A 27971-nucleotide genomic window follows, 5' to 3' on the forward strand; every position below is an offset into this window, starting at 1 on the left:
AATTCTTTCTTTCTCTGACTCTTCTCATAAACTCACCTCCGTCCTTAGTCCTACACATAATATTAACAACCTAATGGAAAGCCCATCAAGCTGTGTGATTGTTTCCTGATGACATGGGGCAATGTGGATGCATAAAATCCCTGAGAGACTCTCTCCTTAGCTTTTCCTTGTATGCTATAAAACTCCTGTACTGCCAAAGGAGTGGCAATCAACATTTGCAGTTAAATCAGAAGACGAGAGGATTCAAAGGGGCAATTAGTGTGTACTGGGGATACTGGGGCTCATGTGTCAGTTGGGCTCGAGACACAACTAAATCCCTGATAGATGTATTCTTCACACACAGTCTTGTGCCCTTGTTAGTTAAAACAGTTTCCAGTCCGATGAGGAAAATATTCACAGGCTCAACTGCAGCCAAGATTTCTTTCTTTGTCATTATTAGCGCATTAAAACCAACTAGCTATTAACTTTTACGTCATAGGACTTTCAGCTTATTCTTTTCCTTTCTAAAGAACTGTTCACTAATTCCCAATCAAATGTGTGATGTAATCCCCACCCTTTTATGTGCAATTACCCCTGTTGACATTTTGATGAAATAAACCCCATAAATAAACAGAAAACAAGCAGCAGTGTCTACTGTGAGGCATGCTGCACTGAATGTGAGCCACTGGCTGCATCTAGTGGTCACACACTACAACTACAACAATGAAACCTCCGTCCATACAGGAATAAAGGTGTTATATATAAAGAAATACATGCCTGCTATCATTACTTTCTTTTAATAAATGGTTTAAAATCAAAGATGAAGAATGTGTGATGCAGTGCAAGTCGGTACTACCTTGCAAGAGGAAGCCAGTAGGGAACCGTCCTGTTTCCAGCACATACTCTGCAGCTGGTCACCGTGCTGCTCCAGAACTGCAGACACACACATCATCATTTAGAGAGATGAGATAAGGAAAAGACTAGAGACACAAGGTTCCTGTTAAACAGGGACAAAGCAGGGAAAAAGAAACATGATGCTACACACTAAACACAGAATGACGGCACATATACAGACAAGGAGACAAAGACGGGAAAAAAACACTACAAAAAACATCTTTTAGGCCACTGCAGGGAGAAACGCAGGAGAGAGATAAAGCCATAAAACAAGCACATCAAAATAAAACAATAAATAATAAAAAAAAAAACAATAATACAGAGAATGGATGATTTGAGAACAGATAATACGTCCTTACATCTTAGATCCATGAGAGAAATTATGAGCATGACACATATTAGGCTGCAATGCCATAAGTGAGCACAGAGTTTGACACAGATGAAAAAAGATGAATGGTGCACTTGTTAAGATAGTCACACAAAGAGTGATTTGACATGTCCTTAAACAGTAAAAGGGGAAAAACACACTCATTCAAATATAGATTTCTATCAATCAGAACTTGTTCCTCAACCACAAACAAATGAGGAATGAGGGTGATGAAAGACAGCGTGTGGGGTACAGCTAATGAAAAGTTGGATCAGCAGTGAGCAGCAGCAGCCAGGCCAGCTGTCATTGAATGGGTAGAGGGGGCAGTGTTGGGGGGGGGGGGGGGGGGGGGGGGGGGGGGGTTAAGGCCAGAGGATAGTGACTGCATCCTGAGGCCAGTCCGGGGAGACTGGGACCAGGACAGCAAAAAAATTACCTCTGCTGCTCCGCAGGCAGTGTCAGTCCCCAATGGAGAAAGGAAACCAACCACTTTAATCCAAATATCCATTATATTCATGTTGCACATAAATAAAAACAGGCCACAATAAAAATTGAAGACTAACTGACAGAGACTGTAATGTTAAATGCAGACAGTGCATAATGTACGACAAAGACTTTGACTAAATTAATTTGGGTTGTGGTGTATGTTTTCATATAAACAGTGCACACAAAAACGCTTTTACAGGCGCTGCTCACGTCGCCAGCTGTAGCTACCTGCTAGGGGTGTATCCTGGCGGCTGGTGTCCCAAATCAGGGGGGACTTGGTGTTACCGACAGCCAGCAAGCCAGAGGAGGTGGGGTGGAAAAGCACCAGCTCCAGCCTGCCCTGACCTGGACAAAGGGTCAGCTCTGGAGCGCTGGGCTGCTGCAGCTCTGGATCACACAAACGCCAAAGCTTCACCTGAACACACAGAGGGAGGGAAACGGGTGGCAGCGTCACTTCCACTTTACCACAGCTTACAATTCAAAGATCCAAACCGCTCTTAACCAGCAGAAACGTTTCTCCATCCTCCTGGATGGAATAGTCCTCAACCCTCAGTGAATTTCTGCTCTTATGAACATTAAATGAAATGGTTATGATTGGTCTCTGACAGTTAGTTTTTGAAGCCACAAAACAAACGACAGAAGAAGCAGACTTGGAGGATCACTACGGCAGGCATCTAAAACATCAAGATGCAGCATCACAGCCAGGGATCAGTTGGTTTAGTCTCCAGCTGTTCTAGCTACCTAGATATCTAGACCTAGATATCTAGATGGTGATACCATCGTACTGCCTAATTTGGGGTTTGGGTTCAGCTTTGGATTTCTTGTTAATGCTGACATGTGAGAGCAGATGAAATAAAACTGCATTAGTTTATTTTAAGTCAATGTCAATTCTCGTATTTCACTCCGTTTTATTCTAATTTGCTTGCTCAGCACAACCCACTTGGTGAAACAATATACCCAGTCGGCAACACATAAGAGGAGTGAAAGTGCGCTGCAAATGCTGGGCACTGCAGACCACTATTGCGTGCATGTGTGTGCGGTAGATCTGTGTGTGGCCAAAGATCCTAGAGGTAAACCGAGCTGCTGAGTCTGAAGATGCGGACCCACACTCAGCAGATTCCAGTAAGCTAGGGCACCTGTGGCTGAGAATAATGTGCTGAGAGCAGGGAGTCTTCAAAAGGTTAAATTACAAAAAAACGAGCTGGTTCAGATCGTATTCAAAGCCCCGCCAGGAACAACAAAGCCTGAGTGGACGGAGAGTAGACTTATGTTTAAGTATACAAAAACAAGATCAATACAAAAAGGGAAAAGAAATCTCACCGTTTCATCTCCAGAGCATGTTGCCAGGAGACATTCATCAAAAGGAGAAAAGTCCATATCAGTCACCAGATCTGACAGAAGAGGAAAAACACATGACGTCAGGGTCACAGCTGTGTAACTTAATTTCCTTAGTGAGCATGGGATTAGTTTTCTTTAAAGACCAGAGTATCCTTGAAGGTTGGAGTGCTGGCAGTAATGCAGAAGGAAGGGGACAATGGAGAGAAAGAAAAGGACTGATGTGATGTGCTGACAAAGAATAAAGAAACCCTACCAGAATGGCAGGAAATCTGAGTGACCGTCCATCCGCCATCTGATCCAGGTTTAACTGAGGACAGGCCCAACATACCTCCACCTGCACACAAATACACAGAACAGTCATTGAGCATACTGTTTGATCCATTAAAAGTATTTATAGTACACAAAAAAAAACATGATGTCTAGTCTTTTTTTTCTAGGATTCAGTCTTCTGAACTGATAACATGTGAACACTTGGTGAAACACAAGTACAAGCATAGCAGAAACTGTACACAGTTCATCTGTCTGTCTGCATGAAGCAAGCATTCATTTGGAGGACACTTAGCCTTACCAGCCTGCTCGGTATTAAAGGCCACCAGCTTGGTGCTCGCTTTGATGTGGTTCCCCTGGCAGGAGAAAGAACCAGCTCGGACGTTGTTGATCCATCCCTGGATTTAAAGAAATGGGAAAGCACAAGTCAGGGACCATATCGGATGAAAACAAGGGGATAATAACACACATAAATAACTGGGGTCAGACTACATAGCAGAGAGGAAAATAAATGTCATTCAGGCCCAAGAATCATAAGTGTTCACTTAGTAAACGGGACTGATAAACCATGCAATAATCATGTGACTGCACAATAGAGACCAACTGACAAACAATTTTTAAGGCCGAAACTGATACAAATATTTGGTTACTTAAAAATCTGATTCGCCTTTATATGTATATTTTTTTAAATCCAGAAACGCATTACAGAACATAAACAGATTTCCCTAACATTAATTATTTGTAGTTATATATGAGTTTTCACTAAAATAATATAATGATTTGTTTTATTGTCACAACAGAACAGTGGAACATCAAAATATATTAAAGTTATGATAAATGAAATGTATAAAAATACAAACTTAAGATATGAAACCTAAAGTCATTTGAACAAAAACAAATTAACAAAGAAATAATCAGTGTTGCCAACATGGACGTTGTAGAGCGCCCTCTGGTGGACAAACTATGCAGCGCTAATGCTCATAACATTGTTGACAGTCCGTCGCATTTTTTTAATATTCATTTATCAGATTAATTTATTTGTCATTATAAATTATTTTGATGAATGAATATTTAAAAATGTTTTTATTTGTAAATCGGCAGTTATATATGCTGACACAGATAGATCGGGATATGCCCAATATTGGCAGAAAATATCAGTCTGCCAATTTATCGGTCGGGCTCTACTTTGCAATACCACAATACTGTAAATACATTTTACTATTTATTCTTTTTACTCATATTTATTTATCTTCAGTGTGTCTTTTTTCTGTCCCTTTCAGCTGGAACAGTGTGAATATCTCTGTTGAATAAATACCGGCTAGATAAAGGATTTTGTAGACAACTAGACAACAGAGAATCCATCAGAAAAACATCTCTTTCATAATATATAGGAGCACACGTGACCAAGTTGCAGGAAATAAACAGGAAGGATCTAACTGAGCGCACACACACACACACACACACACACACACACACACACACACACACACACACATTAATGCCTCTGAATGAGCAAACTGTTGAGGAAGAGGAAATGTTCCCTGCTTTGCACAGCAGAGAACTCTTAAAACCTCTTTCAACATTAACAAGACAACTGAGTGTCCATACAACACGCTCCAACAACTAGCTGCTCCACACAAAACTATAACAGACCGACCATGACACACATTTGGTCTGCAGACAGCACTTCCTGCATGCATATACTGTATATTTTAATTTTACATATTGTGCATGTGTGTATGTCAAAAACCAAGTGGAAATATGTGTCACTAGTGTGACTGACAAAGGCTCAAATCCATGCTGTGCTTGATTTTAAGATCCCAAGTTAAGATCCCAACAAATAGGAATCCTAAACTTGATTTTGCCACATGTGAGGTTGTGCTTATTATTCAATCATTAGTTATCTCTGCTACTGGCTACTTGCATAGAAGTCTTATAAAATTTGTATTATTTTCTCCTGAACTAAATCTCAGGACCACCATTCTTAATCCAAATCTTTTTCAGTGTCCACCATCCAGAGATAGAATTGCTGTATCTGGAGACTGGAGCATGCTTTTCTGCATGGATAATATTAAGCAAACTTTTTTATTACAAAAAGCTTGTCTTCCCTTAATATCTATTTGGTTCAACAATTCCAAGTACTGTTATGTGTTTTTCTACATTTTTCTCAGGATTAAAGAGATAGACTGAACACATTCTGCTGTGAATCATTATTAGAAAGAACCTTGGCACCAAAAGACTTCCCTGTGTCTAGGGAACTCAGTGTCAGCCAAATAAGTGCTGACCATATTAGCACACCCAAACTGTTCTAAATACTCTGAGATGACAACATCCCACTCATCTTTACTTTCTTGTCTCTTTCCATCCCTATAAGCCTGCTTCACCTCCCAATGTGTACTTCCTGGCCCATTTCTTTCTTCTAGTGTGTGACGTGTCAGCTCCTGTCACATGACTTTCAGCACCAAAATAGCTCCCCCCCAAAACACACACACACACACACACACACACACACACACACACATATATATATATTATTCATTGGTATGTTGTGTAAAAGGCTAGTTTACCGTTCACGGCAGTAAAGCACCGCCTGCTGTCTAAGAACCTGGGCAGAGACTCGGTAAATCCCAGGCATTTACTACCTCAGTCAAAGGTAGGGGATTACAAAATCCACATCAGCAATAAGAGCTGCAAGCGGTGCAAGGGGAAAGGTCCACAGGACGAGAAAATTTGCAGATTTTAATGCAAGACACTCCAATCTCGTCCAGATCTATGTCGCCTCTTGCAGCCTACAGGACAACTATCACTGAGATAGAGAGGCATCATGACAGTAATATCACTGCATCCCCCATTCAAATGTTTTTATCTTTCCCTCTGGCTTACATAGCAAATCTGTGCAATCAAAACGTGTGCAACACCACTGCAAAGCAATGAGAAAACTCAATTAGCTAACTTAACGTTATAATATTGCATGATGATGGGCGTCACTGCATGATCCAATGTAGGCTAGCAGCTATGCAAGCAACCACATGGCTCGTAGTTTTCACTACTAGCCTATTTGTGTAAATACTAGTGTGTAAATTGAGATTGTGAAGTTGTCTCAATAAGCAGCCTTCCAGATGCAGGAAGTTCAACATCCCTTGCAGGCAGGCGTTCCCCAAAACACAACTTAAGTAGCACAGCTAACCACAGCTAATATTAGCCAGGATAACTGGCTCTACCCAGGAGATCGTGTGCTACTCACATCTTTCTTGGCAATTTTCGGAGTGGTGTTTTTGAATTTGGAGGTCTTAAAGCGATTCATGGTGCTCTCTGAAATTGACTTTCGTGCCTTCCGGGTGTCTCTGTCGAGCTGGTTGGTACCATAGACCGTTAATGGTTGGTACACGGCAGAGGACTCCTGCTACAGCTGACAGTTCAGGTTGGCCGCGCAGTGTACGCTCGCATTGCTCCACAGAGCTGTCCGCTTGGGCGGAGATTTTATTTTTTTAACACTGGAAAACACCATGCCCTGCCACGTGCTGCCTTGGGTCTTAAAACATGTGTATTCCGTTTTTAACTTGTCATTTGTGATGCTTTTTGACACAAGGAAACGAACAATGATGGGATGATTTTTGTATTTCCTAAATGTTAACTACTGGAACTACTTCGGTGAAGTTTATTAAAATGAATAGGGAAGGTTTTGATAAACTTTTGCAACTCGTTTTTCTTGAGAGAGCTCTTGAATCACACTGAGTATCTTTGCGTTCTCTGTGACGCCCACTCCGCACCGGACATGCGCAGTGTGTCGGGAGCGGTGGCCGGTGTTGGAATGATGGCGTCCTCAGCTGCCCGTTGCTCCTCACGCTGGATTACAGTCATCGTGTCCTCTGGACATCGCAGGGCGGCCGGTGCTGTTGTCTGCACTGGCAATGGAGGAGTCCGTAGTATATCTACCCTGGGAGCGGAACGACTGTGGCGGGGAGGGAACCTGATGTGTGGCGGAGCAGGGAAAGCGTTGACATTGAGAGGGCTGTCAGGTGAGTGGTGTGGTACTGGCCTAGGCAAGGCAAGGCAAGGCTAGGCTAGGCTAGGCTAGGCTAGGCTAGGCTAGGGTAACTGTCTTGTAATTTCTGTTTAACTCATGTGCCACAAGATACATCAATTAATTTAACTTAATTTAGCTTGATAAGGACCCAAACTAGCATTTAAGATATGCTTGTGTGACACAAAACGTATTGCTTTTATGCACTTAGAGATAGTTGACGGTCAATTTTGCTAACTTAGATTTTGCAGTCAACTTTTGCTATTGGCATAACTAGTTACAAGCATTTTTTTTTTTTTTTACCGAACGTACATTCAGTAGCTTATGGTACAGTACAGTACAGTAGACATTCAACAGTTACACGGTTGCAAAACTAGTCACTTATCAAGTGAGACCTGGATGCAGCTGTGATGCAACTCTATTGTTCTAACTACTAATGTTCTAGTATTAACTTACACTTGTACCCTGTTTTAACACTTTTTTCCAGGTATCAAATCCCCCCATGCTGCCTGCATACTGTCCTTTCACACTAGTGCCCCTGCTAGCAGCAAGCAGGACTTCTACCAGATCCTCAGCGTACCTCGCACAGCGACCCAGAAGGAGATCAAGAAAGCCTACTACCAGGTCTGCGCCTGCCTTACAGCATTAAAAGATTTTCAGATAAACAATTGAAACAGTAGTTGACAGTGTGTTTGTTGTCCCTCAGATGGCGAAAAAGTATCACCCTGACACCAACAAAGATGACCCACAAGCCAAGGAAAAATTTGCTCAGCTGGCTGAAGCTTATGAGGTTCAATCTTGGTCTTTAAATCAAGCTTTCAGTTGAAATCTCTGCTGTTTATTTTCCCATATGTTTTTGCATGTCTGTATGTATTTTTTTTTAAATTGCTGAACAGTCTAATTCAAATTACAAATGCGCATCTAAAACTTTGCTTCATGTTTTTCTCAGATCCTGAGTGATGAAGGAAAGAGGAAGCAGTATGATACATATGGCTCAACAGGCTTTGACGCTGGTCAGGCTGGTGGTGGGGGCCAGCGCTACTGGTCCGGACAGGCCAGCAGCGTGGACCCAGAGGAGCTCTTCCGCAAGATCTTTGGGGAATTCTCCGGAGGCCGAGGCTTTGGAGACTTCAATGCCATATTTGAACAGCCACAGGAGGTAAGCAAGGATACTGTAAAATGGGAGTGGAAGTAAAGGAGTGTATTTTTTTTTTATTTTTGCTTTTGAAAACTCATCTCGTTTTTTTTTTGTTTTTTTTTTTAATTGGTGCAAAGTCAGAGTGATTCATTTCTTTTTTGACACAGTACATCATGGAGCTGACATTCACTCAGGCAGCAAAGGGAGTCAACAAAGAGTTTTCCCTTAACATAGAAGCAGCCTGCGAGCGCTGTGACGGTAAGGGCCACGAGCCAGGTACCAAAGTCCAGCACTGCAACTTCTGCAACGGCTCCGGCATGGTAAGAGCTCTGACATACTGCCTTTCTTCAAAGTGTGTTGTGTTGTTGTATTTACTATAGACATGTATTGTCCACCCTGTAGGAAACTGTGAACACGGGCCCGTTTGTTATGCGCTCCACATGTCGTCGTTGTGGTGGCAAAGGCACAGTCATTTCCACCCCCTGTCACTCTTGTAATGGGGTGGGACAGACCAAGCAGAGGAAGACTGTGATGGTCCCTGTGCCTGCAGGTCAGTCTCACTTAACTGCCTTATCTTCCATTTACAGAATGTAAATACCTCTCAAGGAATTTTTATCTCGTCACTAATAGTGAGCATGGAAAGTCACCCAGTAAGGTATTAGCCATGGACAGAAGCAACTACTGTTTACTTATCGGGCGCCCTGTTAGCGCACCAGGTTAAGCGTGCGCCCTATGTACAAAGGCTCAGTCCTTGCTGCAGCTGCTGGTGGTTTGACTCTACCCCAAGGCCCTTAGCTGCATGTCATTCTTCATCTCTCTCCCCTCTCCTGTCTTCAGCTGTCCTTTTTTTTAGTTTTTTGCTTTGTTGCCAAATAACCTTTCATATTAATGTGAAACTGTGACAGTATTACCCCACTTGATCATTAATGAAAGCGGGATCCCAGATAGCTCAGTTGGTAGAGCAGATGCCCGTATGTTGGGGATTTACTCCTCGAGACAATGCGCGCGTGTTCATCTGTCCTAAAGGCCTAAAATCCCCCCCAAAAAAGGATAAAGGAATGTTCGAAAAACCTAAAATGATCAATAGTTTGAGCCTCAGCTGCAGTTACATCTGTGGGTTTGAACTCTTCAGAAAGCCTAATGCCATAAGGGAAGTAAAGGTATAACTGTCCTTAAAATTCTTAAATTTATAGTACTCCTGAAATATTTTAATAATGAAAGGAAAGAAATGAGGGTTTAATACCATTGAGACAGATTTGAACACTTAAATGTAAATTGTTCATCACACCTAACTGTGTTTTTTTTTTTTTTTTTTTTTTTTTTTTTTTTTTTTGCTTCAAGGAGTGGAAGATGGTCAGACTGTCAGAATGCCAGTTGGTAAGAAAGAGATCTTCATCACATTTAGGGTGAGTATCTACCTCAACTCCTTAATATTAACACAGATCTCACAACAAACCCAGAAATAAAATTAATTCCTTCTCCATCAAGTGCATGTTCAGGTCAGAGCCGCTATAATGGGATTGTCCTGTGTACTGTGCTGTAGGTGTTTGGACTAGTGAGCGGCACTGAGCTGTCTGAGCTCTTTGACTTATTATAAACACAGTTTAGACAACCTGTGGAGTGTCGCTTCTTGAGATTGGGATGTTTTGATACCACGTGTGACTGGTTGTGATGTGTTCTGGGTTCAAGGTCCAAAAAAGTCCTGTGTTCAGGAGGGACGGCGCAGACGTCCACTCTGACCTTTTTGTCTCCGTGGCCCAAGCTATCCTGGGCGGCACGGCCAGGGCTCAAGGCCTTTATGAAACCCTAAACTTATCAGTAAGTAGAAGCGCACATTCTCAGGTTTCTCCTCCAATGGGGAAACATCACAGCTTAAATAAAGACTGGACATTTTCTTTTCAGATCCCTGCTGGCATCCAGATAGACCAGAGGATTCGTCTGTCAGGGAAGGGGATCGCTCGCCTCAGTGGCCATGGTTTTGGAGACCATTATGTCCATGTCAAAATAAAAGTTCCCAAGTAAGACTTCACAGACAAACGCATATCTTTTTAATCTTTTTTTGTTCCAGTAAAATTCCATCGGCTGCATGTATACCAGATGGGGAGAGGGCTTAGCGATTGAATACCATAAAGAAATGGGATAAAAAAAAAACTGTTATAAAGATATTGTTTTCCTGTGCAGGACACTGACAGACAGACAAAGAGCTCAGCTAATGAGCTACGCTGAGGAAGAGACGGATGTAGAGGGGACAGTAAACGGTGTCACTAACACCACCACAGGTAAGAGGATAATGGCACCAGCTGACGTTGCTGTTACTTTTTTTTCCTTTTTACCCGTCCCTGTAGTCCTATTCTTTTTGCTGCTAAACGTCTCTGATCTGCTGAAATGGGGGTTTAGAAAAGAGTTTTATCTAGTCTGGCTGATGCAGTGTCAATCTCTGTCCAGGTGGGGGAAGCAGTGTTAAGCAGTCTGAGGCAGGGCAAAGCGAGCATGACAAGAAGGAAGGAGAGTTGAAACAAGAGGGGGGCTTCTTCTCCAAATTAAGGAAATTGTTTAGTTCTTTCTGACAGCCGCAAACCAGGTAGGACTCATAATGATTTTCTCATAATGACTTCAGTTCTTCACAAACATTTGTGAGGCCTTATTCAACACTTTAGTTTTGGGATACATTTTTATTATCTGGTTTGTGGCTGTCCATAAAACACTGAGGCATGCAAATGTTGTCGTTTTTGAAACTGGGACTGCCTTGCCAGCTCAATTTCCTATGTTTTTCTTAAAGTTCAATTTACCAAGAGTCCATTTACAATAACACTTTTCCTTTTCCTCCTTAAAAGGTAAAAGGTCCTCCTGGAACTGAGAAGCTTCTTCAGTAGATCAGAATGCAGAAGGGAGGACCGCGTCAAGCAAGCACAGTCGCATTATAAAGGGACAGGTGGCTAAGGAGTGTTGGGCGTTGGATCAGGCCTGTTAAGGTTCTGGAGGGAGGGATCAGTACGGACCGACCTACCCAGCCCTGCAGTGAATAAGACAGAGGATCACTTGCTCTGTTCCTCTGCAATAGTGAATCCACACACGAGGATGTGTCCGTGTGCCAGTCACCTCTCCAGTGAGATGTCCATTGTGGCCATTTGAGCAGCAAAGAGTAATCATTTACCATAGATCCCCACACAAAAAACATGGTAGTGAGAACAGAACTCATGTGCACAGAAATAAATTATTGTATTGAAAAAGACCACAGATTCAAATTTTATTTTGGATTAAATGAACTTCTTGTTATTAATCCTTTTTTGTTCTGTATGCTTTGGTTGTGTTTTTATGAGCGCTTGAATGCCCCCCCCCCCCCCAAATTCTCAGCACTGTCTGTCCTAACAGGTTAAACATCATCAACTACATGTCTACCTTTTGAGTAGACATGTGTTGGGCGGTGTAGAGGTGTGTTTGCAGTGGAAAGTTAAACATTGGCTTTGATTGGCTTTCCTGATCTGTGAACAATAATGACCTAACTCTTTTGCTCTTTTTAAGAGAATTCTGCACTTTTGTTACATTTGTACATTGTTTAGAATCATACAATTGCATCAATGTGTCACATAGAAGAGATATGCTGTACATCTATAATAAAGCTATGGTCGGAAAAGCCTCTGTTTCATAAAAAATCACTGAAGAAGCAGCATGCAGAGTGCTCTGGCTGTCTGAACAATATATAAGTATATGTATACATATTGTTCATCCTAATTTGGATACAATATACTATAATCCACAACCTCACTAAAGTGCTTCTAACAAATTCCGAACATTAGAAACACCAAAGGTTATTTTTTTCAGAGCTATTCAATTGTTAATGTGTACCTTATAAACTAGCCTGCATTTTAACTTTTAAATAAATCCATTTGCATCATTTTAAAAGTAATTTTCTGTGGACATTGTTTGTGGTTCTTTCTCCATCACTGTTTAATCCCTGCGAAGCTGTTCCATGAGACTGAATTTACCCGTTTTGGGCTAAATGCTGGTTTTTGCATTCTTAATTGCTTACAGCGCCAATGCTAATAATATTGTTTAGCTAGCGGGTATGTTCCTTTTGTTATTGTGTTAGGAAGTTAAGATTAGCTAATAAGGACAAAATACAGTTGAGGGGAAATTAGTTTGCAATTATTTGGTTATAAATCAAATTGAAATTTTGGCACAATGTTTGCGCTAGAGGAAAAATTCAGGGGATCCCCAAAGTCATCAGGATTCATCCTCTGAGGTTCATGAGCATCTGTACAAAATACCATGCCAATCCATCTTATCGTTATTGACACGTCTGAACCAAGTGCTGGGCTGACTGACCAACATAGCTAGCATGGCTAGTAAAAATCTCAAACTGTATATGGTATTACTATGGTTATATAATACATAATATTGGTGATGTTTGAAAGCTTTGTGGATTCATGTGGGATCTTTTTGTGTGAACCATCTTCAAGACCTCAAGGTTTGTGCAGAGAAACTACACTAAACAAATGATGCATTAAATATAATCTTTTAAGATTAGTATGATTAAAAACACCAGTCCAAATCAATTACCTTTATTTCAGCCTTAGCAGGAAAACAAAATGCATTCTATTATACACAGCACAGCATTCTCCTGCACTTTATCTCTCATACAATAAGAGTATTCAAGCCAAACACTATAAAGCTTTGTCCAGATAGATGTACACAAAGGAATTAACTGCATAGTTAATGGAAACGCAACAGAATTCAAAATCAACATGAATTAGTCAAGTATCCCACTCTCTTTAATCTAAGGTTACTTGTACTCCTGAAATTCAAGTAGGCGTTCCCTCAGTACGTCCAAAAATACTGTAGTATTTTGACACGTCACACTGGCATCAAAAGAAATTGGAACCTAAATATAAAATATGGACATTGAACTACAGTATAATAGGCCAGTCCCTGTCTTAATCCTCCACATGCAATGCGTTGTATTGCCATGTAACTGCAGAATGAACCTGAGACTCTCAAATACTAAACGCATCGTCACTTAGGTTTCCACGTCTTAACAGAAACGGGTTTTGCTGATCAAAATACTGTGCGAAGGTGTTGTGCAAATACACACAGCACGTGAAACTGGTTATAATGTCGTCAGTAGGTTACTTTAGGTACTATGTGTTAATTAATTTCAAGCAACAAAAAAATAAACTGCTCGGAAAGACAAAGCTAAGTTGATAAAATGTCATTACTGTGTCAGAATAAAATTAAACTTCAAAACAGTGCAATTACACTGCATACAGTACACACAGCACAATATAGTCCTCCTTATTTATGTTAAAGTTGTGCCCTACTGGGAAAGTTGTTCCCAACATACAGTACAAACAAATATTACTGATGATTACAGTTTTAGTGAGGATGCATACTAAATCCATAAGAGCTGAGCTGCTGAAGGCCAAACCTATATGTACCTGAAGTAGTTCATAGTAAACCACAACATTCAGACACATATAGCCTTCATGAAGATTATTCATGAATACATTTAACATTACAAAGGGCAATTTTCTTATAAAACAGCTGCAATCCCCTCTGGGAACAGCTTTGTCCTAATATAGGCTCATGTAGCAGGTCAAATTGATCCTTCATTTGGTGGTTAAGCTATGCATTTAAACAGGCAGGTTTTTAGAAATACAAGATGCCATTTCATATCATTCAACAGAGAAATAGTACATCTGAACATGCATCAGTGGATAATCAAATATCCAGTATATTCTAGTATCTGAAAGAAGTTTATGAATCAAACGCTTGTCAAAGTGCAGGTTTGCTAAATTTTGAAAAATGAATATCCTCTGTCCCACAGTACACCTGAACAGACTTTTTGGTAACATCTGAGGCCATGTTTGAATCATGAACCGTGAAAATGAACTTAAAGAAGAACAACACTGTACATTATCTTTGCAAAAACACAAAGGTCTCGTTCCAAATCAGCACAGCAGTCAGCAGTATACATACTGCATAATATATGCATAGTAGGTTTTTCTACTGTTATCATTAATTCATTTTGCTAATCCATTCATCATTAGTAACTGATTAATTACTGTCTAGCCAATTATACATGGGCAGTTTATAGAAAAGTCATTATGCTTTATCAATCTTGCAGTTTCATTTCAAACTGGGAGAATATGTAATTTCACAACAAATTAACACTGTGTGCTTCCATGACGATCAGAAAACAGCTTTAAGAAGGTCTTGTGATATGACCAAACGCGTAGGAAGGAAACAGGATGGAGGGATAGTAAAGAAATAAAAAGCCGGGTGGATGAATGGTAACAAGATGTGGCTTGATGGATGGATGAATGGATGGATGGATCGAATGTTCCCACAGATCATTTTATCAGAATTCTATTGATAGCATCTAAGTTTATTTCCTGTCAGCTAATCTTATTAGCAGCAAACGTGTAACATTAAATAAACCTGGACCCGTTCAGAATGTTTGCATGGAACTATCAAATGGTGCACAGCTTGTGGGAGTTTTCTGGTCTCCTTACTGTCCTTCCTTCCTATGGTTCTCCTCCCTCTCCCTCACAGCTGGATCACATCAGATACCATGCAGCCAATCCAGCCAGAGCAGCAAACCAAGTAGCAAACAGGACCTGTCCTGTTGGGTGTCGGAGTACGGCCATGGCAAGCTGGCAGGCGTATGCTGTTCCACCCGACGCCGCTGTGATATGGAGGGAGCACGTAAGTGAACTTTCTCACAATAGCTCGATAAAAGCTTTATCATGGCGCAGTGGTACATAGAGAGAATAATTTCATCATACCCATCTTGGCAGCATAGTAGGGACACTTGCTGATGTCTCCACCAGCCCCATGGACGGGCATGCCAGCATCTAAAGTATCCTCCCGGATGGTTTTACCGATCTCGTCCAACTCCTCAAACACCTGCCAGCACAAACAAACAGCATGTCAAGTTATCAAGCTTGTTGCATGCTGTATATTCGAGAAATCTTTTGTGGATGAAACAACCAGAAAGGAATGTCTGTTTTTGGCTAACCCAGCAAAGTTAATACCTTAACATTAATAATCACACTCACTCACGTAAAAATCGTACAAAAATCCAATACTGCCATAAAACAGAGATATTAAAGGGATAAAGGGCATAAAGGGTATGGCAATATCTCTGACAGTAGACAAATTCCTTAGTCTAACAATGTATATTTTCAGATAACTCCTTTCTAAATTCAGTTATTACCAAGGTACAATCATCCTTCAACAATAGATAGTGTTATATGCCTAACAAAGTATTCCATATGCTTTTGCCTTTTGTATTCATAAATCACAGATTTTACTGCTTATCAGTTGTAGTTGTAGATACAGACCTCATATCAATGATTTGCCTTGTCTTTACATAGAACACTTGCAAGTAAAAGAAAAGACTGACTGTGAAATGTTTATGTGGCCTTAAGGGACAATGTTCACATAAAAGTATTTATCTAAATGCATTTCCAATGCCATTGCATTAGGACAACATTAGATGATGACAGTGCCTTCAGTTGTACACATAATAAAACCTTCATTATGTGTATGCAAATTCCGAAGAGGAAAACAGGCACAAGCAGCACACGTCTACTGAAAAAAACTCCTTTAACCACCTCACCACCACCAGGGAACAAATCACACCCCCCTACTGTTTCCAAACATAGCTTCCATTTCTTCAATCCTCTACCTCTCTAACCTCCGTTCTTTGTCACCGGCCTCATACCTCCATGTTGAAGTGAAAGGCCTTGACAGCCTCTTCTACCAGCCTCTTCTTTGTTTCCATGTCCAGTTCCAACTCGTTCATCCGACTACGGTACAGCTGCTTGAATGCTTTGGCACTATGGATGCCATCAAACTGATAGAATTCCAAGCCCTCCCCGGTGGGCGGCAGCTTCATGGCTCTCTGCGCCACCTTCTTTAGCACCTGGCCCCCGGACAGGTCCCCCATGTAGCGGGTGTAGGCGTGGGCCACCAGCAGCACTGGGTCCTCCTGCCCTACTTGATGAATACGGTCTACGTAGCGTTGGGTGGCCTGGGAGCAGCTGACCTGGCTCTGCCAGTCGGGGCCGTAAAAGTACTCGAGGTCACGGGCCAGGGCCTCGTGGCGGTGCAGCTCTGACGGAAAATATAGAGGGGCAAAGTGGGGGTGGTCTTTGTTCCTTTCAATCTCCTCCTCCATGGCTGTATATGTATAGTAGAGTGCCACGGCGCCAAGCTGGGGAAGCAAGAAACGTGTATTTACTCATCTTGCTATTTTAGTGAAGCACTATATTGTAACAATCTTCATAATTGTCTTCAGACTGACCTTGAAGAGCTCTTTACGGATGCGTCCCCTGAGGAAATCTTTCACAAACTGGGTGTTCTCAGCCTTTTCATGAACCTCCTTGGTCCCTGCTGCCAGCACCTCAGACAGATCCTCGGGTCTGGGAAAAGAAAGGAGAAAAATATGTTTGACTGAACCAAAACAACAAATATCATTTATCATTTTTTTATTGTATTAGATTGTTTCTATGATGTTACAACACTAGAGGGATATTTACCCAAGGTTGTCTTCTTTTTCTTCATATACCAGCCCTGCTCCATTGGACACATGGGCTGTTTCCTCCATCTTCTCTGTTGACTTTAGTGTTGTGTTCCTGTCTGCCATTTAGTTTACCCTAGAATCAGTGAAAGACGTCAAATTAGCATTATATTTACTTTCAAATAATATGGCATCACGCAAACAGAATAAACAAGTGGAAAATAACAAGAGGACAAAGCCAGGTGGTAGCTGCAGTTTTCCCTGTGGTTCTAGAGGTCTGAGATATTGTGCACCAAAACAATAACACAAAGGAGCAACATATAGCCTATGCTATACAGTACTACATTATTAATTACAACTTGCATAGACTCAGGGAGAAAGACCACAAAACATAAGTTAGACCAAAAACAATAAATTACACCTTTTCTGCTGCTTAAAGCCCTAGAGCTTAATTACTTTGAGTCCAGGCTTGAACTTCATGAACACAGTCAAACAAAAAGCAATGTTCAACACAGCACAGGTCTTGCAGTCCGGTAAATATGGCAATATATTCACAGATTCAAACTATAGTGTAAGAAAGATCTCTATCTCTATCTTATTTTGACACTTACTTTCCACACCTACCTCACTTCCTGTACCCTCACTTCCTTTCCTTCCCTGTCTTCCCATTGATTGGCTTCCACCCTAATTACCTGATTGAGTTCACCTGATCACGCCCCAATTATAGACCGCACTCCTTCTCAGGCAGTGTTTTCTACACCTTCACGTGGCAGCTGGTAAATGAGGTTTACCTTGCACCTTATTTCTTGATACCATGTCTGATTTTTACTTGACAGCTTTATTTAACTAGTTACTTTATGATGAACATGTGAGAATATTGACTTTGTTAAGTTCTAATTTCTATTTGTTTCTTCCTAGATTCTCCAACCCATGCGTGTCTGTCCTGTTATCCATCATCATCATTCGCCTCATTCCCTTTCATGAAACAAACTTCTGTTGAATGGACTGGACTTCTGTGGCTCAATCATGCATTCTGACCGATGCCCCATAACGATGACCATCACCCTGTAAAATTGAACCCTCCTGTACATATAGAATATATGTGTATATATATTTTCTGAAGTAAGTGTTATAACCAGCAGGAGTGTGTCAAGTAGTTTTGTAGACATTCAATAAATTTAATATTAAACTATTTCATATTTTCCCCAATAAATATTGCAAGAGCTTTTTTTTTCCACCCTTCTTTAAAAGTTAGTATAGCCAGCAGGAGGCTGGGGGCACTTTATTTATCCGGTTTAATCTCACGGTTTCGGAGTTAAAGGTAACATTTCCTCAAAACCGTGTGAAGCGATGTCCAATGGCTTTTGAAGTATGCGTTGTCCTGCTTGGTGATTGTTTCCCAATCAGCAGCGACGTGTGGTAAAAGGCAGGTTCAAAACAATCATGCATCCATGAACGCAACGCTGTTTCAGTTTAACTAATGGGTTTTGGTACGTTTATCGGGACTAAACGCGCACCAATTTTGTAAGAACTGGTCTTGGGGACACTATATCTAAAATACTGAATATTTCCCCCAGTAAATGTTGCCCAAAATTATGCATACGCTTTTTTTTTTTCTTTTTTTTTTTTAAGTAGCAACTCCTGTAACGTTATAACTGGCAGGATTAATGTACTTTTGGTGACAACTTTCTATAATAATGAAGCTATTAAATATTGGTGTTGCTTAAGTATACGACCCCTGCTCATAGACCAGATTTTGTCCAGGCCAAATTTACAAATCGTATTGATGAAAATGAGGTTGTAGCTCATTGTCTACCTTACTAAAAGTAGGAAAGATGCGTCGGGTATGTTTAATAAGGTTTCGGCGACGAGTTCCTGATCCCGGAAGTTCGAATCTGTAAAAATCTTTCCAACTTGACCGAACTAACCTTAGCTAGCTAACGCTAGGCCTTCTGGTGTTTAACGTTACCAAACATCCCAAACAATTGTGTTGTGTAGCTAAAGAGTAGTTGTTTATTTCAATTCAGTTCCTCTATCTAATCAGAAATCAAAATCTCAAGCCGCCTTTCGTCGATATGAGAATTAATGTCTCGTTTGTTACTTTTGACGGTAACATCATCTAACTGGCTAGCTAGGGGCATCATTTTGAAAACAACAGCTAACTTGACGCCATAGGTGGGGATCAGCTATGGGATGATGCTAGCTGAATAAACTAGCTAATAGCTAGCTAGCATTTCCACAAGGTTAACAAATGTTAGATTTGACGAGCGTCGTTACATTACATTTTAGGTAGAGATGGGCAGGTGATTCCGAAGCTTTTTTCCAGTCCTGCGCAACGCACTGTTTGAATACAATAGTGTCGGAGCTTGTATCTAAATGAGGAATAAACCTACCACGTGAACGATGACGTCCGAAGCTTTAAAAGTGACTGCTTCAGCGTGCCCGGTTTGACTGAAGTTTTGGTTATGCTAAGTGGAATAACAGAAATATGGCGATGCACACTATCAGGCCATGCTACAACAGATACTGATAGCAATATGCTTTATTATTTTTATTTAAATTCTATTTAACCAGGCAAGTTAAAAACTAAGTATTGTTTAATTGCGGCCTATGTTCAAGTTAATGCTTCGCCTTGTTATTCACAAGACAACATTGAGCTGTTGGTAAAAGGTTTTTGTTCAACAGTTCATAGCTTTTTCTCATGCAGGCTAGTAGAAAATAACTACAAGAAGGCATTCCCAGCAAATACCATGATTTGGCAGGTTACAGCTTCCCTAACAGTTTGAATGATTAAAAAGCCCAATCAAATCTTTGTTGTACTAACTGAAAGTCCTACACACTTTGTAATGTTTGTGCATGATTGTTTTTATTATATACCATGCATAAGATGTTTCGGTTTATTCGTGGAAGCATTTTCATTCCTCCATCATTCTTGAAAGTTAGACCAGAAATTAAATATTCCTAATGTCACCCCCATGTCAGATAATGGCTGAATCTCATTTCCCCTTTTGCAACGCTCTCTCTGCTCTTACTGAAATGATTACAAAGATGTTATTCTGACATTACCACATAACGTCATTATCATGCAATTATCTCCGTTATGACAGTGTCGTTAATTGGCTCATCAGTTTTTACTGATCGTGTAAATGACCCTGGGTCAGTCTTTCTTCTCTTCCTCCTTTACACGGGGTTACCTGAGCACAACATCAACACATTTAAAGCTGTAACAGATTGACTCTCTTGCTTGTGGACACTTCAGTAGAGACATGTCTGTCAACACAAAGCTTCCTTGTATTGTCTACGTTTTCCATTGCCTAAAAACTATAATTCATAATTTAAAAGAACCAAATACACAAAAAATATATTAAACCTACTTTTATGGAATTAAACTGAGGAGTTGGGCATTTGGATCCACAACAAATACCAATACCAAATGCTCATTGTTGAGTCAAACACAATTGGTAAGAAACTGAAGAAACCAATAAGTGAAAGGTGTGAGATTTGCAGAGGTGTCCGGGGGCAGAACTGGAGAAGCTTGACACGTCATGAGCTTGAAATGGGTGTACTGTGAACACACACTGTACTGTGTAGCCTACTTACAACGAGTGCTTTCAGATTAACAGGTGTATTTCCTGAGCCGGCCCCAAACACAGAGGCAACCATCAATATTTGAGTATTTCTTTAGTTGTACATTAAACACATTGTGGTCTGTCCCTGTTGGACAAATGAAACCAGCTTCCTTTCTATTATGTTGTTTGTGACTTGCTGTTGAGGTACTCTGCCAATTACAGATCATAGTTTAATAAGGATTTTTCAGGTGTTTTTGTGTACATATGAGTCACGCATGCTGCTCATAAATTATGTACGAGGTAGTTGTTTGTTTGCTGAGCAGATTTGTCCATTGGTTAATGAGTGTACGTCCATGCTCAAGTGTGTGTGTGTGTGTGTGTGTGTGTGTGTGTGTGTGTGTGTGTGTGTGTGTGTGTGTGTGTGACACAGAGCCTGATATAAGTCTGGCAGCCGGCTGCAGTGTCAGATGCAAGGTTGGTTGAGCTACATGAGGCTGGTGGGGAGAAAGATGAGCTAACAAGATGATTCACTTCCCTCCAACAGGGCCGGCAAGCTGTTGCCACTACATTAAATTGCTTTGGTAAGTAATTCTCTGCGACCAATGCAGTTTAATAAGAGATGGGGGGAGGGTGCATTCAGAGAGAAACTCACAAAACAAAATGTTTGGCAATGATTCATTAACTCTAGTTTGCTGCCATTTGGTTTTGTTCGTCACTGTGGTCAGCGGAGGACCCCATATGTGATATGCTGATGACCTGGGCAGCTTTCAAATGCTGCATCAAAAACTCTCACATTAACACACTGAAATGCAGCAGGAGGTCCATGTCACCATATCACTCGTTGACATAGCAGCTGGGATCTGATTCTTTTGATAACATCATGGAAATCAGTAAAGCAGAATGAATATGACTAATATAGGGAAACATCAAAACAGTATAAAACCAAAGAGAGATAAAACAAAAGACAAGAATATAAAAATGAAACATCACAATATCTTCTTGGCACACGACCACAGGGCAAAATGTGAAATATAAATAAAGTTGAATAGACTTTTTAAAAGCAGATATTTTGAGTTGTCAAACGTGTCATTGGTAACATCATCAATTCTGCATTGCGCTGAATTTGTGTGTACTGCAACATTAATCCCACCTGTGCTTTTCTTGCTGTGACAAGTCAAATGATATCTGGTCAATTCCTTTGGGATCAATAAAGAGTCCCTGCTCTGATTGTAAGATTCAGATCATACATCAGTAAAGCGCAAAAAAAAGTTAATTTTAAAGGACAACTTTATGGTTGACGGGAAGACAACACAAGGGTTAAAACCTTTGGCAGTTCTTTACGTCTCATCTGACAACACTACAACTAACTATTTTGTCAAAAATGCACATTGTGTAACTAAGAACATTAATTATGGCTTTGTTCCACTTTGACGTGCCAGTGAATCCACCATGCACAATATCAGGGATCTGGCGCAGCTTAACGTAAAACAGCCACCTGTGTTTGAGAAGGCAACGTTTCTGCTGTGAGAAAAGGTAATCATTGTGTGCATACAGACATTTCTTTTGTCATGATTAATAATCTTACAGTCAATTGACAATCTACTGTAGAACAAAACACCCTGTTTTGGTGTGAGGAGCTTGATCTCAGGTCAATTAATTTAGAAAACAATGCTTATTACTGCAACTTCAACTTCCCTGGTGCTTCTGTGGGAAAGAGCGCACACATCAGATGCAATGGACAAGATATTCTGACCCATGCCAGATTAAGGATACTGATTTGATCATCAACAACTAGGCCTAGCTATATCTGTGTATAAATAATTTTGCCTCAGTGTTGGATAATTTATAATGTTACATAAAAAAAGCAATTATCCTAAAAAAGTCATATCCTGTTTTTAACTCACTCACAGGAACAACAATTAAATTAAATAGTCTTTTTGGGAATATAATTATTACATAATGTCATGCTGTTATTAAAATGACAAACTGTTCCTTAGAGTAATATTTTGCAAGTGACAATGGCCACACATTTTATGACCCATTTTAATGAGCACAGAACCTGATTCTGATTAAGAAAAGGAGCGAGCAAAGTCTATGAATTGATTAATTTTTTGTCGTCTTTCTCTCGGTCGTTAAAAAAAATCGTTGCACAGTTCATAACATAGACCGTATATAACGGTCTATGGTTCATGGCCTAACATCTACATACCGTACACATGATGCAAATGAGCTGTTATGGCAACGTGGAGGAGCAGCGTCCCTGGTAACAACGACACGTCTCGCGAGACGTGAGCACTTTGTTGCCAGGTTGGTTGAAGCCCATGAATGTATGGGAGCTAGATTACAACGTCTTTGATCGAGTAGCCTAAAGTTAAATATACGGTATTAATTTGCTGCAGTGTTAGACCAGTGGCATGACAATGATACCATTTTGAACATCTTCACATTGCATCACAGGCACTTATTTCCCCATCAAGCACGGAGCGGGGCACGGAGATGTGACTTCCGCATCCGCTACGTTTTCGATTTCGCGGGTCCGCACATAAAAGCTATCGTTGTTTTAATAGAAAGATGTCAACCAACGAGGTATTTCCATTTTGCACCTTTGTGACAGATCGGAATTTCCAGTAAACATGCTAACGTTGATTCACATTTTTAAACCAGAAGTTTGTAAATGGTTTCTTGTGTGTTGTCACGGCAGAGCAAAGTCCCCGCAGCGCGACATCCAGACACGAGCATGTCACTGCTGTTTATGGTTGAACAAGTTATCAAGTCATGCAAAGCTGAACAAGCCAAGATTAACGAAAGTATCCAACTCTACAGAGAACTATTACGGATCATGTAAGTAAATCTGAGATATTAACCACACTTTTTATCAGTGCTCAAACTCTCATTTAAAGTTTAATCTTACAACTCCAAAAACACCATGTCAAAGAAAAGTATTTATGTAATAATATGTTAACGTATGTACATGTAAATATACTTATAATAGACGCAGAGGTTTGGTCTTTTGTCAAGTTTGCGTCCTGCGTATCAGGCCTAGACCATGTTTACCTCTCGTGTCACATAGATAGCAAAACAATAAAGGTATGGGAGTCATTAGCCGTAGTTTGATTGCATAAGTTAAATATCTGTGCCCTCATGCACTCATCCGGCGCTGTGGCTTAGTTGGTTAAAGCGCCTGTCTAGTAAACAGGAGATCCTGGGTTCGAATCCCAGCAGTGCCTTTTCCAGCACTACAAAGTTTCACCTTCTCCACTGTGGACACAAGGACAAATTAAATGCCTACTGCTTGTATGTGCTAGATATCCAAATAATTAAAAAGTGTTGATCTTAACAGTAATACTAACGTTTGTACTTGAAAAATTGTTTCCTGTCAATTAGCTATCATTTGGGATCTGTGGAAAACTGCATGTAGGCTATCGAGACTAACATTTTAGAAAAGTCTGTAAAAAACCACAAGTTTCATACAGAGCTGCAACTTTGTTGTTGCCCGTTCAAAAAAACTTTTTTTAACAAGTTGCTTGTGCAAATATTATTTATAATATTGTTTCCTAGTTGTGATCCTTTAATTGTGCTCCTGTTGTTTAATTTGAGTGTGTAATCGCATGCCGTCTTTTCCTCGCAGAACGCCACAACCAAAGACAGACTGTGATGAGTCCGAATGTGCAGATGGTGCTGCAATAGGTAATTAACTAAATATGAGTCTGTTTGTCAGGTATCCGCAAATGAGTTAGCCTTGAAGGCAATTTTTCCATCTGTTGTCCCTCGCTTTAAATGAAAGATTCTACAAAATGGGATTACACATCACATGTAACAGGATAAATTGTGCATTTTACAATTTTAAATTAATGCAGCTAAGAAGAGAGAGAGAGAGAGAGAGAGATCAGAGCAGTCATCAGAATCAGCTTTATTTGCCAGGTATGAGGACACATACAGGGAATTTTGCTTTACATTATACATTGCTCACAATGTGCTTACTCATACACAATTTATAACAAAAACAAACAATATATTCACACTATAAACAGAAATAATATAGACCGGCTGAGGCAACAGTGCAATGAAGAGTGCAAAGTGTGCAGGAGTAAATTATTTTTATGATAAATTATTGTTTTAATTATGGAGCATAGTGCAAAGGATGCTGGAATAAGTAAGTATTATGTATTATATAAATATTATATTACAATATGAAAAGTATAAACAGCTCTGAAATAGAGGATGATGAATAAATAATAAGTGGAAACAGTAAACAGGTGCTGATCAGAGACAGTGTTGCTGGGTTAGTGCACAGGAATTGAACCTGACACTGTGAGTAAGAAGTCAGCTGTTCATCAGAATGATGGCTTGTGGGAAGAAACTGTTCCTGAGTGTGTTGGTTCTGGCGTACAGCGCTCTGTAGCGCCTACCAGAGGCGAGAAGCTGGAACAGGTTGTGTCCGGGGTGAGATGGGTCTGCAGTGATGTGTCCTGCCCGTTTCCTGACTCTGTCATTCGCAAATGTTATGACTGTGCCTGTTCTAAATAGTCACACTTCTGGATTTCATGCTTGTTATCAAGGACACAGTGTCTAAAGAGACTTTCCGGTGAAATGGTGTAATAACTAAACAGTAACCACATGTTTGCGTGCTGCTATCTTCACAGAGCCAGTTACTTCCCCAGGGGAGAAGGAAGATATGGAATTGCTTGAGCGAGCCCTGGAGAAAGCCCTCCGTGTCCGCGCTGGCACAGGATCTTCTAAAAAAGCCTCAAAAAAACAATCTGCACCTCAAAAAGAGCCCGGCACCACAGCTGGCTCATCCAAAGAGGGAAGGCAGGCATCTGCAGCTTCTAAAGGAAATCAGACAGCCTTCAGATCAACCTCTAAATCTGCCAGTTTTGACAGAAAACAGCACAAAAAGCCTGGTATGTCAGTGTCCTCCACACTGGGCTCAAAACCTTCAGCTAGCTACAATCCTGGACCGTGCAAAACCACAATCAACAGAGAAATAATCAGAACTGTCCTGTCCCATCAGGTGGAATTGTGAATCAACAGGCAGCAGCAAGGAAATCCCAGCAGGCTGTCTCAGGGTCTGACTCTCTTGATCAGGGTCAATTATACACCTCTTCACACCGCCACTCTAAGGACCAGACCATTAGAAGCAACCTGCTGAGTGGAACTGACCTGGGCAGAGCTGCAGCTATCTCTATTCCTTCAGATAACACAGTGCCGGTTTCACACACACAGGGGTCTGGAGCTCACAGTGTACTTCGACAGAATGGGTAGGATTTTACACAGCTGGACCACTAAGAAAACCACACAGTTTTTACAGTAACAGTCAGAAGGGGCTAAACATCTGTTTGCCTTTTTATAATAATCATTCTGTTTGCCTTTGCTTAATGGCAGGAACGCTTCTGATCAAGCTTCAAAATGGAAATCTCTGAGGAGCAAGCAAAACAGGTGGCCAAAATCAGTATGTTCATATTGTGAGCATTTTACAACTGTTTCTACAGTTTGTGTTTGGGCACTAAGTTTTTTAGTTTTTTTAGGGTATGGGACAAAGTTGTTGCCCTACAAAGGAAACCTGCGCCTGGGAGGACTCACTTCATGGAGAGAATGAGAGCTACGGTATCCTTCCTTTTGTTTTTAGTGAAGCCTAAAAAATTAGGCTGGGATGCCTTAGACATGTTTTCCATGTTGTGTAATGTTAAGTTTGAAAATATACTGTAGTGTCACAGTTCGTTAGGATTCCATTGGTTTCTGTTAGCCAGTTATAAGAAATTAGCTGAGTATGTTTCTGCACACATTAGATTATACACTTTAATTCCACCAAGCAGTCCGGTACCCAGCATGTTGTCCTTGATCCTGTCTCTCTGACCCCTCTAGTTCCCCAAGGATTGGCCATGTGGCTGCCCGGACCAGACCAGGGCTCTGGTCTACAGACTGACTCACACAGGGCATGACCTCACCCAGCACTGCCAGACAAAAGAGCTTTTGGCCGAAGAGATGCCAGAAGCAGCCACAGAGCTGGGTAAAGACTGAACACATGACACATGCAAACACACAAAATTAGGCATGGAGGAGTGAGGAGAAACAAAGGTGATTGATGACACAAGTGTGTGGGTGAGAAAATAATAATTTGGGAGGAAACTGCACAGGGAGTTGGCAGAAAGTGGCTCTCTAAGGGCTATTTAGACTGCTTCATCAGTGACGAGCCTCTCCCAATCCTGCTCAGGACCTTGGAATGAGCCGTCAGAGACATGCAACAATTGCCTTGACTACAAACACGAGACCTATCAGCACCATGCAATTAAACCAAACAACTCCACTATCTCCTGTAATAATGTTGCTTTTTTTGTGTATTTTTATACAGGTGGTAAGGCAAACAAGAATGACTGCTTTCTGACACCTGAAAGGTTGTCGATGACAGCAGCACAACTCCAGCACTTTGCATACCAAGCGAAACAAGGTAGGAAATAATCCACTTACACCACAACATAAGGCTAACTTTTTAAAACAAGTGTTCCCCTTTAAAACAAGTAGATGTCAACCTGGCTTTGGTGAATGAAGGTGGTCATGAGCAGAAGAAGATATTCCACAGCACAGACTTGCATAATTAAATGCACATTTATTTATTCAGGATAAGCCCCTCAAAATAAATGTTACCGTTTTTAAGTGGGTCCTTCCCATAAAACAATCAAAGAAACAACATAAAATGATTTACAGGCAAAACAAAAAAAAAAGACTATCCATAAATAGTGAATAAATAAATACAACCGTTAAATGGCCGCAACATAACCAAGGACAGATGTGCAGTAATGTCACTTAGAACATGTACAACTTGCATAATTTAGAGGACGATGGTAGAGAAATCCTGACCCAGTGTTTGAATTATCCTGTCTGGGTGTCAGGGTGTCACTCACTCAGTATCTACAGTGTGTAACGGGGTGTCATTTCCATTGCCTTCAACGAGACTGTTATAATTAGGCGGAATACCTGGAGATTTTCCACTCACACCACTCAAATGACCATTTCACCTTCAGGGAGGGTTTTGTTTATGTTTAGCAGTTATAGCTCCGGTGCAGCGCGAGTATTTTGCTAAAGTCAGCGTGTGAGAGACAGTTCCGTTCATTTCTAGCAGCCTGCTTAGCCCACACTCCTCCATCTTTAGCTCGTGTTGTGAGCAAATGCATCCAATCTCGGATCCCTCTTTCAGAAAGTATTTAGTTTCAGAGAGTTTAATTTTCAAGAGAGGGATTATTGCATTAAAACAGCATTTAAAAAAAAATAAAAGGTTGCGTTGAATGTAGCGTGCTAACGAGCTAATGCAGCCTCTTCATCTTGGAGTATGGAAATAGAGCCGCAGTGGCAGATCAGTACTTTTCTTGGCCTCGACAGGTTTCCCC

At 40.8% G+C, this 27971-nt stretch overlaps 4 protein-coding genes and 1 non-coding gene across 9 annotated transcripts in view; 3 read left to right on the forward strand and 2 right to left on the reverse strand.

Moving 5' to 3' along the window:
• The window catches only part of coro7 (coronin 7), a 105138-nt gene extending 98336 nt beyond the window's left edge, over positions 1-6802 (reverse strand). Inside the window, exons 1-6 of one of the 2 annotated variants that reach the window (XM_034894386.1) lie at positions 6576-6802; positions 3633-3729; positions 3318-3398; positions 3047-3117; positions 1955-2141; positions 836-912 (exon numbers count right to left, since the gene is read on the reverse strand). In XM_034894386.1, the coding sequence (XP_034750277.1) occupies positions 836-912; positions 1955-2141; positions 3047-3117; positions 3318-3398; positions 3633-3729; positions 6576-6635 (573 nt within the window). In that variant the 5' untranslated portion in view covers positions 6636-6802. Of the gene's footprint in view, positions 1-835; positions 913-1676; positions 1682-1954; positions 2143-3046; positions 3118-3317; positions 3399-3632; positions 3730-6575 lie in introns of those variants that run through there. The other variant, XM_034894387.1, reaches the window with a different exon arrangement.
• A 282-nt stretch (positions 6803-7084) lies between these two features.
• dnaja3a (DnaJ heat shock protein family (Hsp40) member A3a) lies at positions 7085-11773 on the forward strand. Of its 2 annotated transcripts, XM_034894391.1 has the most exons (12): positions 7107-7350; positions 7843-7979; positions 8062-8145; positions 8305-8514; positions 8661-8813; positions 8896-9043; positions 9835-9899; positions 10183-10311; positions 10396-10511; positions 10675-10772; positions 10939-11074; positions 11328-11773. In XM_034894391.1, exons 1-11 carry the CDS (start codon positions 7107-7109, stop codon positions 11058-11060), a joined length of 1506 nt encoding a protein of 501 aa, XP_034750282.1. In that variant the 3' UTR covers positions 11061-11074; positions 11328-11773. The 2 variants fall into 2 exon arrangements, with proteins under 2 accessions (XP_034750283.1, XP_034750282.1); XM_034894392.1 differs by lacking the exon at positions 10939-11074 and having other exon boundaries at positions 7085-7350.
• Positions 11774-13039: 1266 nt separating this feature from the next.
• On the reverse strand, positions 13040-19448 carry hmox2b (heme oxygenase 2b). Of its 3 annotated transcripts, none has more exons than XM_034894398.1 (6): positions 19300-19448; positions 17037-17153; positions 16802-16919; positions 16220-16711; positions 15283-15399; positions 13040-15182 (listed from the first exon to the last, which is right to left on the reverse strand). In XM_034894398.1, exons 2-6 carry the CDS (start codon positions 17141-17143, stop codon positions 15051-15053), a joined length of 966 nt encoding a protein of 321 aa, XP_034750289.1. In that variant the 5' UTR covers positions 17144-17153; positions 19300-19448; the 3' UTR covers positions 13040-15050. The 3 variants fall into 3 exon arrangements, with proteins under 3 accessions (XP_034750289.1, XP_034750286.1, XP_034750288.1); XM_034894395.1 differs by having other exon boundaries at positions 13040-15178; positions 15279-15399; XM_034894397.1 differs by having other exon boundaries at positions 13040-15178; positions 15279-15399; positions 19411-19429.
• Positions 19449-22887: 3439 nt separating this feature from the next.
• Positions 22888-27971, forward strand: part of LOC117958126 — a 7098-nt gene continuing 2014 nt past the window's right edge. Inside the window, 9 exon segments of the mRNA XM_034894390.1 lie at positions 22888-23172; positions 23288-23427; positions 24215-24273; positions 25230-25574; positions 25577-25847; positions 25972-26025; positions 26115-26193; positions 26452-26596; positions 26939-27034. Coding sequence (XP_034750281.1) covers positions 23158-23172; positions 23288-23427; positions 24215-24273; positions 25230-25574; positions 25577-25847; positions 25972-26025; positions 26115-26193; positions 26452-26596; positions 26939-27034 — 1204 coding nt within the window. The 5' untranslated portion in view covers positions 22888-23157.
• trnat-agu lies at positions 23740-23813 on the forward strand. Its single transcript has one exon. It is a non-coding gene; the product is annotated as a tRNA-Thr (tRNA).

The sequence above is a fragment of the Etheostoma cragini genome, chromosome 15, assembly GCF_013103735.1.
Source record: "Etheostoma cragini isolate CJK2018 chromosome 15, CSU_Ecrag_1.0, whole genome shotgun sequence".
Lineage (NCBI taxonomy): Eukaryota > Metazoa > Chordata > Actinopteri > Perciformes > Percidae > Etheostoma > Etheostoma cragini.